This window comes from Megalobrama amblycephala, linkage group LG14 (assembly GCF_018812025.1).
Source record: "Megalobrama amblycephala isolate DHTTF-2021 linkage group LG14, ASM1881202v1, whole genome shotgun sequence".
Lineage (NCBI taxonomy): Eukaryota > Metazoa > Chordata > Actinopteri > Cypriniformes > Xenocyprididae > Megalobrama > Megalobrama amblycephala.
The window spans coordinates 46,118,597-46,132,709 of record NC_063057.1 but is presented as its reverse complement, the minus strand read 5'-3'; the positions used below and the strand labels follow the sequence as shown (position 1 = coordinate 46,132,709).

General features: G+C 38.0%; 1 protein-coding gene across 2 annotated transcripts; it reads right to left on the bottom strand.

Annotated features, from left to right (window-relative positions):
* Positions 1 to 8,161: 8,161 nt before the first annotated feature.
* LOC125245790 (gastrula zinc finger protein XlCGF26.1-like) lies at positions 8,162 to 13,179 on the bottom strand. Of its 2 annotated transcripts, none has more exons than XM_048156541.1 (3): positions 13,046 to 13,179; positions 12,517 to 12,668; positions 8,162 to 10,194 (listed from the first exon to the last, which is right to left on the bottom strand). In XM_048156541.1, exons 2-3 carry the CDS (start codon positions 12,599 to 12,601, stop codon positions 8,420 to 8,422), a joined length of 1,860 nt encoding a protein of 619 aa, XP_048012498.1. In that variant the 5' UTR covers positions 12,602 to 12,668; positions 13,046 to 13,179; the 3' UTR covers positions 8,162 to 8,419. The 2 variants fall into 2 exon arrangements, with proteins under 2 accessions (XP_048012498.1, XP_048012499.1); XM_048156542.1 differs by lacking the exon at positions 13,046 to 13,179 and adding an exon at positions 11,826 to 11,857 and having other exon boundaries at positions 12,517 to 12,643.
* Positions 13,180 to 14,113: the final 934 nt, after the last annotated feature.

The window sequence follows — 14,113 nt, the reverse complement described above, 5'->3', positions numbered from 1 at the left end:
CAATCCTAAAATGGCTGTTGCCAGCAATCCACCTCGGAAACATAAACATTTTAGAAACATTTCACGATAATGAGATTTAAAAAAGATATCGCCTTAATCGCAAGGGTATTATGACTGTTGTCGAGCTTGTCAGGGAGTCACTTCACCAACAAACAGAAACAATCCAATAACACCGGAGATCAAGGTTTTAACAACTCTGCACTACCTGGCCACAGAGAAAATGCAGTTATGCAGCGCGGACGAACTACGCATATCACAGCCATCCGTCAGTAGAATATTGCATCAAACAATAAATGCCCTCTGTAGACCCCACATCATCCGACAATTCATACGGTTTCCCTCTTAATGTTCGCCAACTACAAAGAAACAAAGCCCACTTCATGGCCATAGCTGGACTACCCGGTGCAGTTGGTGTTATAGATGGGACACATGTCCTGAATCTTTGCACCATCAGAAGATGAACACGCATTTGTAAACAGAAAAAAAATCCACAGCATTAACACACAGGTAGTTTTTGATGCTAGCTACAATAATCTGGACATTGTCCGCCAAGTGCCCAGGCGCAACACATGACTCACGGATCCTACAGGAGAGTGGCCTGAGGCTGCTGTTTGAGAGGCATCATGTGCCAGCTGGATGTCACTTGTTGGGGAACAGTGGCTATCCCTGCAGGACGTGGCTTCCTCACGCCTTACATCCACCCAGAACCGGGACCTCAGTTAAATTACAACAGGTAAGATCACAAAATGCTTGCTTTCTTTTTGAAATTATAATTATAATAGTCACATAAACACATAAGTAATTAAAGTATTTTAAAAATTGCACATGGAATCTAAAATGTATTGAACTTTTCAATATGTTTTCACAGTATGCACACAATATGCCCACAAGAAAACTCGTAGTGTTGTGGAAAGGGGTATTGGATAGATGAAACGTCGGTTTCTATGAATGAATTATAGGGCCAGGGGGCCCTATAATCTGCAATTACATAAGGTTAACATTACGGTCACCTTGAAAAGAATGTACTACCTGTGGCAGTTGCTTGTCACTTGTATTCTGCGATCTCTGCCCTTGCCTGGGATTACAGACAGTACCAGCACTTTTCGCAGTCATCCTTGCTTCTTAGCACAAGTGAAAAAAACATATTTATACCTCTGTTTTGTTTGAGAAAAGATTAAAGGGATACTTCACCCAAACATGAAAATTTGCTCATAATTTATACACCCTTATGCTGTCTCAGGTGTTTATGAATTTTTGTCTTTCTTTGGAAGAACACTAAGAAAGATTTTCATAAATATTTTCTGTGAGCTTATATAATGCAAGTGTATGGAATGGTAGTTGATGACTCAAAAACCACACAAAGCGAACACCATGGTAATTCATACAAACCCACAAGACATTGATTCATCAACTGTGGTTGTGTGGATTATCATGTTCACTTTATGTGGTTTTTAAAGTGTCAACTTTGGGGGGGTCCTGCATACTTGCATTATATGGACCCAGAGATTAAATATTTTCTAAAAATACTGGTTTGTGTTCAGCTGAAGAAACAAAGTCATATACATCTGGGAAAGCATGAGGGTGTGTAAATGAAACTGAACAATGACATAAAAAAAAAATAGAAAGATAAGTAAAACACTCTTGAACATACATGATCTTCTGTTAAAAGAGCAGGACAGCAATACACCATCTAGCTTAGGGTCCTTAAGAAGCAAAATTTTGAACGTTCCCATAATACACCAAAGAGACATACGCTAACGTTAGCCACAAGCATGTACATACATTCACACATGCTGATATGAACAGACAGAAAAAAACAACGAAATGCAAACATTATAGCTAAACGGCTAACGTTGCAAACTGTGACCTGACAGAAACAGCAATTTGAAATGTTATCGTTAGCTAATCTGTGAACCAACAGAAGGGAAAAAAAAAAAAATAAAGTAACGTCGACCGGAGTTTTAACAAATAATGCTACCTATCAAATTTTACTTGCTAAGGAGATGTTGCTTCTCTTGCAAAACAGTCTTGGCCATTGAAGATCTCTTCAGCCATACAATGACACTTCTGATCCATGCAGACCATCGAGAAACCGAGTCAATTGAATAGATTTTCTGTGCTGCAATGTTCAGTGTATGAGAAAAGCATGCCATTTTTTTAAGCTGGAGTCTACTGACGGTTACATTCATGTATGCAGCATTGTCCACTGTGACTGCAACTATTTTCTCCCTAACTCCAAACTCTTCCAAAATTGTCTCTATTTCTTGGGCAACAATAGGACCTGTCTGAACTTCGTAGACTGCTTTAGTTTTTAAGACTGTTTGTTTCATTTTCCCCTCACTGACAAAATATAGTGTGACTGTAATGTAGTGGTCCTGAGTAATGCTGATCCATCCATCACATGTAATTGCTGCACTGTTGATGATTTTCAGAGCATCAATAACATTCTGCTTTTCAATGTCATACCAAGCAGGAACAAGCTGGTTGGCTAAACAGTCCCTTGATGGTGGGTGTTATTTGGGGTTAAGACACTGCGCCATGCTGGTCAACAAGTAAATATCTGATGCAAAGCGTAAATGAGTAGCACAAGGGCTTTTTAGTGCTGAACTGCAGTAATTGGCTGCACTCCTGGAAGTGACGGGCAACGTAATTGATATTCATGAGGTGAGACGTTGTTATTAAATTATACGCTCTCAGCGCTTTGCGCACACACTGCACTAGAACCGTTTTTGGAACAGAAACTTAGGAATTGCACACGGTTCCATTATTTAAAAAAAACCCCGTATCGGTTCTGCATAAGAACCGGTTCTCTGTTCCCAACCCTACTCAAGAGTGTTAAGATTGAGTGAAATACATGTCCACAGAAGGTTTTTATGAGAATGCATATCCTCATTGTCATGTTTAAAAAATGCCCAACAATGCAGGGAATGAAGAAAGGGTAACATCTTCTGTTTCATGTTTGTGTATTAAATTACACAGTGGTGTGGGAATTCATGACCGCATTGATAAAGCACAACTCCCTTACACCTTCAGCACTCATACATCCCTATATACTACCACTGAACTTTACTGTGGGAACCAGGCACTTCTAACTGTACTCCTCCTCTAGCAACACCATAACATTTTGGATGCTGTTAGATCCAAAATGATTGATTTATTCCCAAAATCTATATTTTGTAAATATGGGCTTTGGAAATGGCTAACTGACTTTATTGTGCTTTGGCTACAGTAGGTAGTTCCAGTGAGAACAACAACCATGCATGTCATTTCTACAGGCTGCATCTTACTGTGAGATAAACAGCTACTTTTGATAGCTTTTGCTGACTCTGAGACACTCGCTTGGTTTTCTCCTGCTCTTTGTCTAGCAAAAAAATCCCTCATCACTAAACGAAAGCTTAAAAATGAAGGCATGATTATTTCAGGGGCCTTGTCACAAGTTGTTTTTGAATTTGTGTGTTACTTTTGCTATATTTTGACACTTAAAACAATGATTTGATAATCCTCTTGTACCACTGTCCTCTTTTGTGCTAAGAAATAAGTCTCCTGACAGTTCTCTTCCAAGTGGTTCCATTGTTGTCATTATTAAGTCTGAGAATGATTCAGTGGGCTATATAACACTTTTAATTGTCAAGAAATTAAAAGTGGTTTGGTTCAACATACTTACACCAGACAGTTTTTATTTTGTTTTATTTAGTAACTTTTAGGAGGGTGTACTCATTTTTGCTACACAACATTTTATCACCTTGATAAGAAAATCTTATTTTCCTGAATAATTTTGACATGCTTCTTTGGTAATTAATTTAGCAGACGTGCTGGAACATTATATCTCTAAAGAACCCTAACATGTCTTCTAAGTAATTGAGTAATTGCTGACTTTCAGAAGTTTCAGAGGGGGGTGTGCTCATTTATGCTGTGCACTGTATGTCCACGCAAACACATCTCCCCCAAATGCATAACAGCTTAAAGTACGGCTATTAAAGCTTGAACATAATACCTATAGTCAATGCAGTATGGTAAACACACTACAAAAAGCTATGAACTGTGATATATACTAAATCGTTTTATACATCAAATCATGAGGGTAAATGTAGTAAACGATGCAAATCACAAAAAGGAACAGTTTGAAAACTCTGAAGCAAATGCATATATTTATTTATCATAACTGACTATAGAGTTTAAAAAAAACAGACTTTTTTAAAACAGACAACAAAAACGTCTAACAATATGAACACTGACTGCACAAAGTACAACTGAAAGGACCATAAGGATAAATAAGCTTACTAACACCCCCCCATGGCCTTGTCAGCTGTACCCCACTCTCCTCCTCTTCTTGGCTGCACTGGGCTGAGAGAAACAGGAGCTGGATCATCTGGTTCTTGGTCAGCTCCCTGACTAAGGCCCTTCTCCCCCGATCGCACAGTTTGGCCAGGCGGCTCGCTCTAGGAAGAGTCCTGGTGGTTCCAAACTTTTTCCATTTGCGGATAATGGAGGCCACTGTGCTCATTGGGACCTTCAATGCTGCAGAAACTTTTCTGTACCCTTCCCCAGATCTGTGCCTCGATACAATCCTGTCTCGGAGGTCTACAGACAATTCCTTTGACTTCATGGCTTGGTTCGTGCTCTGACATGCACTATTAACTGTGGGACTTTATATAGACAGGTGTGTGCCTTTCATGTCACAATCATGTCCAATCAACTGAATTTACCACAGGTGGACTCCAATCAAGTTGAAGAAAACTTGAGGGAGATTAAATGGTAACATAATTTTCATTTTTGGTTGAACTATCCCTTTAAGTCACTGAAATAATGGCACAAGACACAAAATATGTGTCCACAAGACTTTTACAGTTGTCAATCTTTAATTGGACAGTAGGTTCGAAAATAAATGTAAACACTTTTAATGTACTTTACATACACCTATACTACACCTAGTCGATTCCAAACTACACCATGTGAAAAAACAAATGGCCAATGATCCATTCACTCCACTCATTTTCTTTAGGGTTCAGGTAAGGGGGACTGGGATGGCCATGGCAGAAGCTTCATTTTGTGCTCAGTGACAGATTTTTGTTTGATGACACGTTGGACATGGCTTTGTCCGACAAGCCATGGCGCTGTCACGCCACACAGAGTGAAAAATACATTGCAGAGCAAAGAGGACACTGACAACACGTCGACAGACAAGACAGAGCAGGTTACCTATGATATTAAACAAAGTCCCAGCTTTCAAATTGTGTAATTTTTTTAAAGAAATTTGAACAATAAAAACCATTTTGTGACAGATTTCTGTAGCGCCTCAGCTCAAGCGGCTCGTGAACCAATCATCTCTTCCAACTAGTTAATTTATAGCATCAAATAAACATGAATGAACATCAGAAAGAATGTTGTTTCAAATGTGGAAAGACGTCAGTAGACACCATTTTTCAAGTTCAAGTCCACCGAGATTAATGTTCTAACTTACTGACTGCTTTGTCGGACAAAAAGGCAGATTCGGTGTTATAACTGGTTAGACCGCTTGTCAATCAAACTCCTGGTGAAGATTACAAAAGGTCATATAGCTGCCATAAATGTGGAAATAATGTAGATTTGGGCTAAGCCCTGAATGTTCACAATGTCTGGCTCCACTCCTGTTTCAAATGTTTACTTGCATAACTGCGATTACAAAATGTATACTAAATATGGTTAGTCTGGCTATCACCAGACCAAGCTCAGTTTAAAATTGAACATTGGTCTGGGGAGATTGCTATGTATTTCCTACTGCACAAGAGGTGTGATCAACGAGCATTAGTCACGCAATTGGATAGTCCTTCAACCAATCAGATCAACAATCCGGGTGACGTACTTTGCAGAGTGATGCGAAAACTCCAGACAGGTTTAGTTTGTATTGGTTTGTAGCATTGATCTGCAGTTTGCAGAAGCAGCAATGGCATCGAGCGATTTTTGCAGGTTGTGCAAAAAAACATGAAAGTGATCGGTATTTACACCCACTCAAGCAATTTGTTTGCTAACTAAAGAAGTCATTCAGCATCGTCGAGAGGTTAAAAGGCGACTCTGATACTGTTCTGGTTCAGTGTAAATGAATGCGGAATATAGCCGCCCTAAACTACGTCGTTGTCATGACAACCAAAAAGAATTCCAGTCAGCTCAGGCGGCGCGAGATTCAAGAAGCAGGGAGACGAAACATATAGAGCAAATAATAAAAATATTGTCTACCATCAAGGGGCATTGAAGTAAAAGAGTCCAGTACTCACATTCGTGAAGCAAACCACCAAAATAACAGCAGAGAATCATTGTGTGTCATTAATCGCTGTTTGTAACTCTTCCTATGAAGAGACTGTCGGATCAACGCTGTGCTACATTTCTCTCAGATAAGGTAAATGCTTAACACAATCGGCGTCACTGTGATTGTGCATTGTTATTTTGGAGTGACGGTCGTGCGAGAGAGACGGGTAGATGCAGATAGAGTTTGAAAGCTGCTTGCTGTCACTTGTCTATCGTCATCGTGTTATACCTGCCAATACCGAGCAAGGTGGATAAGCCAGTCTGTGATTGGTTCCCGCAAAAGTGTAACAGCGCAGCAGAAACGAATGCAAGGGTTTCCAGACTGAGTTGCCGAGCGAAATCAAATCGCCAGCAGATCAGGCTGGGTTTAACCAGACTAAAATATGGTTACATCACTAAAACAATTAAAGATATAGCTGCAAGCAGCAATTACGGGGCCAAGCACGAGTTGTCTTTTAACCCCTTAAGACCGGATGGAGGCATCGGCGCTCCCATTTGCGTGTCTCTTTAAAAGCCATCCATATAGATAGCACAAAAATTCTTTTTGCATACAAAACCAGAGACTTTAAACTTTCATACCAAGCCTCCAACATGCTTCTGTTGCGTTTTCACCCTCTAATGAGTCTGAGTAATATGCGTTTACAACAAAAATAGCACAGCCGCTAACTGAATACAAGTATGTATATTTTACATGCTCATAACTTCATGAAAAATGCACAGATCATAAAAAATTGCACATCAATATTTAAAGCAGATTCTCAAGATTAAAATGAATCAAAATCAATATGATATATTGCGTTGATCACAAGATATTACTCACGGAATGATTTAACATACTTGGCTAAAAACATGTCTCTCATCTCTCCGGGATGCAGTGTGTATCCAAGTGATCCCGGACCCATCCATGTTCATTTTCCAATGTGGAATAACACATAATAGATATCATTTTAAAGCTTCGAATCTCATCTTTTTAATGCATCTAACCATTTTGAAAAACTCCTAACGAGTGCTGAGAAGCACCTCTAAACCGGAGTTTACTGCCCGTTGGCGCCACCTGGCTGCGGAAAAAATGAACAACAATTTTTCAAACTATTCTTTATGCTAATCACCACGAAATTTGAACCAGATGCAGCTCACATATAGGAAAGCATCACCAAAAAAGATTTTCTTTTAGCAATCTTATTGTGTTCCTGAGTTATTCCATGTCAAATAAAAAAAAAGAAAAATTTTTTTTTTAAATTATATATATTTTTTGTATTTTATCAGCTGTTTCTCAGCAAGAAAATGTCCAAATGTAATGTAATTTATATTTTCTTAAAATTTAAAATGTTTTCTATCAAATGATACCTACCTTTTGACTCTCCTTGCTAGAGTTTTGGAGTTATGAGTCTTTACTTTTGTGTGTGTCGCTCAGAAAAAAAAACCGCTGCCGTCTGTCAGTCAAATAATAGCAGTGGATCAGGAACTTAAAGGGTATAACAGTAAGAAACACTTGCTTAAACAGAATCCAAATTGAACCCTGCGGCTTGTGACGACACATTGATTTATATACACATTACGATCTCTGCAGGTATTCACAAGACCTCTAAAAGAGACTGATGTCAGAAGACTCCTGTTAGTGAGGATCGCATTTGACACGGAGTGATGTCTCGCCCATTGGGTAAGAGCGCAAAAACTTCCGTTGTCAGGGATCAGACCTCAAATTGGCAGCCAAAGCAAAATCAAAAGTGCAACGTGGGTGTGGAGCTTTCCGTTTAAGACAAATGTTGTCCAGCCGCAGGGTTTAATTTGGATTTGCAAGTAGTTTTATTTACTGTTATAGTTGAAGTTCCTATCCACTGCTAGTTATGTTGACTGACAGAGGGCAGCGGTTGCAGTTAAAAATCATAATTTGCGTTCGACTGAAGAAAAAAAGTCACCTACATCTTGGATGCCCTGGGGGTAAGCAGATAAACATCAAATTTTCATTTTTGGGTGAACTATCCCTTTAAATATGGACTTGCCAGCAGAGGGTTACACATAGCAAAGGAGATGGTCAGGCACGGCCACAAGTGCAGCGACTAACCCATCGGATGGTCCCATCCCATCGGATGATCAGATAAAGCATCGGATACAGGCCACATTTAAGGGTCATGATTCAGCTGCGCTGTGAACGTAGCCGTAATTTCACACATATCCGTATTTTCTGGTGCCATTTTAAATTGCCCAACCATTTAAAACGCTTTCCACATGAAGAACACAAATAACGTCTGACATCTGCATGACTTTTCTTATGTATCTGCAAGTGTAATGGCAAAAGAAATGTTTTATTACACTGATCACAATTAAAAGATCTTCCTTCGGAGTGGATGAGCAGATGATTTTTGAAATTGCTGCTTTTTCTAAACCTCTTGCCACACTCTAAACACTGCATTTTCTTTCCAGAATGAGATTGCAAATGACGTTTCAGATCTCTTTGATAAGGGAAACTCCTCTCACACTGAAAACATGTGAAAGGCTTCTCTCCAGTGTGAAGTCTCATGTGATTCTTAAGGGTTTTTTTGAATCGGTAACTTTTTCCACACTGGTGGCATTTGAAAGGCTTCCTTCCGTTATGTCCAGATTTAACATGCCTGTTAAGGCTTTTCAGGCTACGGCAACTTCTTCCACACTTATGACATATAAAAGAGTTCTCTCTTGAGTGAACCTTTATGTGCTGATTAAGGGTTGCTTGACGTATGAAACTTTTTCCACACTGATCACATGAGACTGGCCTCTCTCCAGTGTGACGGTTCATGTGATACCTGAGATTTTGTTCCGATGTGTAGCCCTTCCCGCACAGTTTGCAGGTGAAAGGACTCTCTCCAGTGTGATTTCTCATGTGGGAGCCCAGGGCTTTTTTATATGTGAAACTCTGTCCACACTGAGGGCATGTGTAAGGCTTCTCTCCAGTGTGAAGTCTCATGTGGAGTCTAAGGTTTCCTTTTTCAGTGAAACTTTTTCCACACTGATGACACTGAAAACAGTTTTCTCTCGAGTGAATATTCATGTGGCTACTAAAGGATGCTTTACGTCTGAAACTCTTTCCACACTGATCACATTTGAATGGCTTCTCTCCATTGTGATGGTTCATGTGATACCTAAGGTTTAGTGCTGCTGTGAAACTCTTTCCACAGAGTTTGCAAGTGAAGGGCTTCTCTCCAGTGTGAATTCTCACGTGCCTGTCACGGGCTCCTTTTTGAGTGAAACTCTTTCCACACTGCTGGCAGGAGAAAGGCTTCTCACTAGAGTGAATTCTCATGTGGAGTTTAAGGTTTCCTTTTTGAGCAAAACTCTTTCCACACTGTTGGCAGGAGAAACACTTCTCTTCATTGTGAGTTCTCATGTGGACTCTAAGGTCTTCAAGTTGATTGAAGCACTTTCCACACTCAAAGCAGCTGAAAACATTTTCTCCATTGTGACTTCCCATGTGGACTCTAAGGTCTTCAGGTTGATTGAAACCCTTTCCACACTCAAAGCAGGTGAAATAAAATCCAGTTCCTGTCTTCTGGGCTGTTTTTCGTGAGGAAGTCTTTTCAGTCTGTGAGGAACTAAGTGATTTCTCTCGAGTTATGAAAGCATGATGTCTCTCATTCTGATTTTTCTCTTCCATTTCATTGAGGACTGTACTCTCCTCTTTCAGTGGCATATCTCCATTGTGAACTCCCATGTGGACTCTAAGGTCTTCAGGTTGATCGAAGCTCTGTCCACACTCAAAGCAGGTGAAATAAAATCCAGTTCCTCTCTTCTGAGCTGTTTTTCGTGAGTAAGTCTTTTCAGTCTTTGAAGAACTAAATGATTTTTCTCGAGTTTTGAAAGCATTGTGTTTCTCATACTGATCTTTCTCTTCTGTTTCATTCAGGATTTTACCATCCTCCTTCAGTGTCATTAGATCTAAGATGGAAAAAAAAAGAGATAAATGTTAACCCCAGTTTGCTGATACAAAGAAACAGACATCAAAAACCAACATAAAGCATCAAAACCAAATCGTATGCTAGATCCCATAACTACTAAGCGAGATGTTTTCTGTAATATCAGAACCTCTCCTCAATAGTCAACTCTTTGTTTCATTTAGGACAAGCCCCAAACACTTTCAAACTGGCAGTAAAAAAAAAAAAGGTACAGATCTTAAATCTGACATTTATGTCCTACAATATTAGAAAAACGTTCTTTCAACTATGATCAGTCATGCAGAGTAATGGTATCTGGGGGAAAAAAAAAAAAAAAAAAAAAAAACAGGATTAACGGCAGACCGTTGGCTTGGTGTGTTCCTGTCTTTAATATAGAAGAATGTTGTTTACAGGATTCATAGAAAGAGATCACTGTTCTTTAATGTTTGCGGACCAAATAGCTCAATACCAGAGGCTGCGAGAAAGGCAAAGATGTGTAAAATATAACGTCATCATGTTTTAAAGAAGAACTATATCAAAGAGAAGTTACATCAAGGGTTTAATCAAATAGAAATATAAAATTTTTCAATTGCATGATGTAACCACTTTTTGTGTGAACGTGCTGTACACGTCTGGTATAAAAAAAATGTTTTTGCTCAGGTAGCCAAAATGTCCGTCCAATAGATAAAGGTTTTGCTCAGCAAGAAAAGAAAAAAAAATTAAAGGGTACGTTGCCGATCACTACAACTTTGCTAGTGTAAATAAAGAGATACCTCATCAAACACAGTTCTCAGTTTTAGGTCATCTGCTTTTCTCCTTTCATATGTTATATCTGAGGGACATTATCATTAGATCACTATCATCACTATGTTATGCAGTTGGTAGTTTTGTATTTCCTCATAACCTGTCAAAACTTCATAACTCACAAGCAGAATGTATTAATGATATACAAGATGGGATGGCAAGTACATTTCTTATATTAAATTCTGCTAAAACAGAATTAATTATTGGATCAAAGTTCCACAATTTGAATTGAATTACTGAAATAAATGAACTTTTACACGACGTTCTAATTTATTTAGATGCACCTGTAGAGCAGTGTTGGGGTAACGTTACTTTTTAAAAATAATGCACTGCAGTAATAAACTAATTGCATAATTGCTTTTTATGAAAAGTAATGTGTTACTTTTCCTCATTGTTTGTTTTTACTAACAAAAAAAGGTTCTATTTTTGGCAAATGTAAAGGCCCTTTCACACCAAAAGTGAAATGAGTAAGCCTCAGGCTGAAGGAAATGCAAATTCACACCTGTACAGTGAAGGGCGTAGGTCAAACCTTTCAGCTCTGCTGCTGAAGTTCAATACTCTTCATTTTTGCTTAGTTTGGTTAAATTGGATGATCAAAAGGTCAGCAGCAAAGACATTGGTTAATATAGTAAATACATACATAATATATTAAATACATAAAGTTTGTGAAATTTAACATTGCATCATATTCCAAGTTTGCATTTAGTGGTTTTATTAATTTTGAGTACTGAATGTTTTTATGCGAGTGAGATGATTAAATGCCTGCTCACATTTAGTCTAGAACTACAATAACAATCATGATTATAGCGCACACAACGTCTTTGCACTTACTCACGATTTCTCTCAACATAAGGGCAGGAGAGCTGTCAGTCAATACACGGGAAAACAAAGAAATTTGCATTATTAATTTGAAAAAGTAAATCAGATATTTAGTTGTACATTCAAAAGTAATGCATTACTTTACTAGTTACTTGAAAAAGTAATCTGATTACATAACTTGTGTTACTTATATAATGCCCAACACTGATCTAGAGTGCTTAAGAGATGCAAGAAATATCAGCTCACCCTAACGTTCACTAGAAGAAAAAAAACATTACTGGTGTACATCTTGAGACAAAACAATGGTACTGACATTGCCTACAATGATGATTGAGAGATAACTTCTATATTCAAATGAGTGAATGCATGTCTTCCTCATACAAGTTAAAATGTTGTGCTTTTGCTAATTTTTAATTGAATAATTTTAACTTTATTATTTAAAATGTATGCATCAAACAGTAAGCAATATGTTGTTTTTATGATTTAGATTTTAATTTTCTGCACACATTCACTATATTTGTTTTCATAGCCTTTATTTTGCACACTGTTTGGAGAACAACATTGGCCAAGATGAGGAATAACAATTTTTAGAATAATTATTGATATTTATGAAGCCCTACTTAGAAAATAAATATTTTGTTACATAATTAGGGCACTTATATATCATTCTTCAAAAGAGTTCAGCTTTGAGAAAGAAACCAACCTGTTTGTTCCTCAGTATCTTCTTGTTTCAGACTGAATACTTCTTCAATCTTCATATCTTCACTCTCCTCTTTAATAAACGCCATCTTTATAATAGTGTGTCATGTAGATCTCAGCTGCTTCACTAGGAGTTTTTCTGTGTGTTTGGACAATCTGTCGTGTTTAAGATGAGAATAATTAACAGAAAGAAAAACTAAATCTCTGGGTGTGTCTCAATCAGCTCCTCAGTTCAGTAGTCAGTGCACTGGTAAGGGAGTCAGTCAGAGGGGATGGTCTTATTATTTGAAAAGATCAGTTTCTTCATCATTAATTGCCAGTGTTCAAATTCGTTTTTACGATAAACTGATTCATAGGTAGCAAAACAAGAAGCATATTTTCTGTTATTCATGTGCGGATGCGCTTTACTCATAAAAATAACGTTCATAAATGATAAACAAACAGTATTGCATCAACTAATAATTCACCCATTTTACGTAGGAAAAGCTATAAATTTGATTGAACAATTTGTATAAATGCTTAAAAACACAAACCTTTTTTCAGCCGAATCACAAAAGGCACGGGGGTACGGCGCAGCTTTATGACGTCACATAACATGCCAAAATAAAAGTCCTTTAAAGTTTTTTGGCAGTTGGCAAACCAGCAAGTAACAATTGTAGTATAGGCCTATTTACTGTTTGTAAACATTCGGGATGCGCGCGCATCGTGGTTGCAGAAAACCCGGGAGTGATAACCAGTACGACTAGAGAGTTACGACGAAGCGGTTCAAAGTAGTTAAGATTTAGAAACATTATAGAATATTTTGATTTGTTACTTTTTTAAATGTTGTCGGCATATCACAGCAGCTTCACCCAGCGATAAGCACTGTTATTTCAAAAAAATTAACATTACCGAGTGGGATACAGCTTACGGATCCGTTTGCCATAGCACCTTGTCAGTGGTTAAATGATGAAACGAAATGGCCAAGCATCCAGTGGCCAGAGATATATATTTACCTGATTGACACCTCAAGTGTATAGCCTATACTCAGGAGAAGCTAAAAGCGTATAAGTCTCTTGACGCGTACAACTTTGTTTTGTTTTTGTTTGTCATGAATTAAAAGAATAAAAAGTTAATTTCGAGTTTATATCTCACAATTCTGACTTTTATTTCTCGCAAATCTGAGTTTATATCTCACATTTCTTACAAAGAAAAACAATTGTGAGATATACTCGTTATTCTGTCTTTTCTGAATTGCAATTTATCCCGCAATTCTGACTTTTTTCCGCTCAGAATTGTGAAATAAACTCACAATTGCGAGGAATAAAGTCCGAACTGGGAGTAATAAACACGCAAATGCAAGAAAAAAGTCAGAATTGTGAAATTAAAATTGTATAGACTGTTTAAAAGTTATCTATGTGAAATGTTATAGGTTTAAATATTATTTCAATGCTGTAACTGCTATGTATGTATGTCCTCTGAACTGCATATGTGAATATTATGTAGACTTACTGTTTACATCAAATTCCTGCTTTAATAGTAGACTAATCCTTGCAGGTGTCATCAGTCCAGTCTGTGAAACGTCTCCGTTTAGCTTCAAAGGACGTTTTCAACGATGGTTT

Coding starts and splice junctions, on each gene's coding strand:
- LOC125245790 (XM_048156541.1), bottom strand. CDS start 12,601: ATGGCGTTTATTAAAGAGGAGAGTGAAGATATGAAGATTGAAGAAGTA. Junction 10,195..12,516: donor AGATACTGAGGAACAAACAG/GTTGGTTTCTTT, acceptor TTTCCATCTTAG/ATCTAATGACACTGAAGGAG.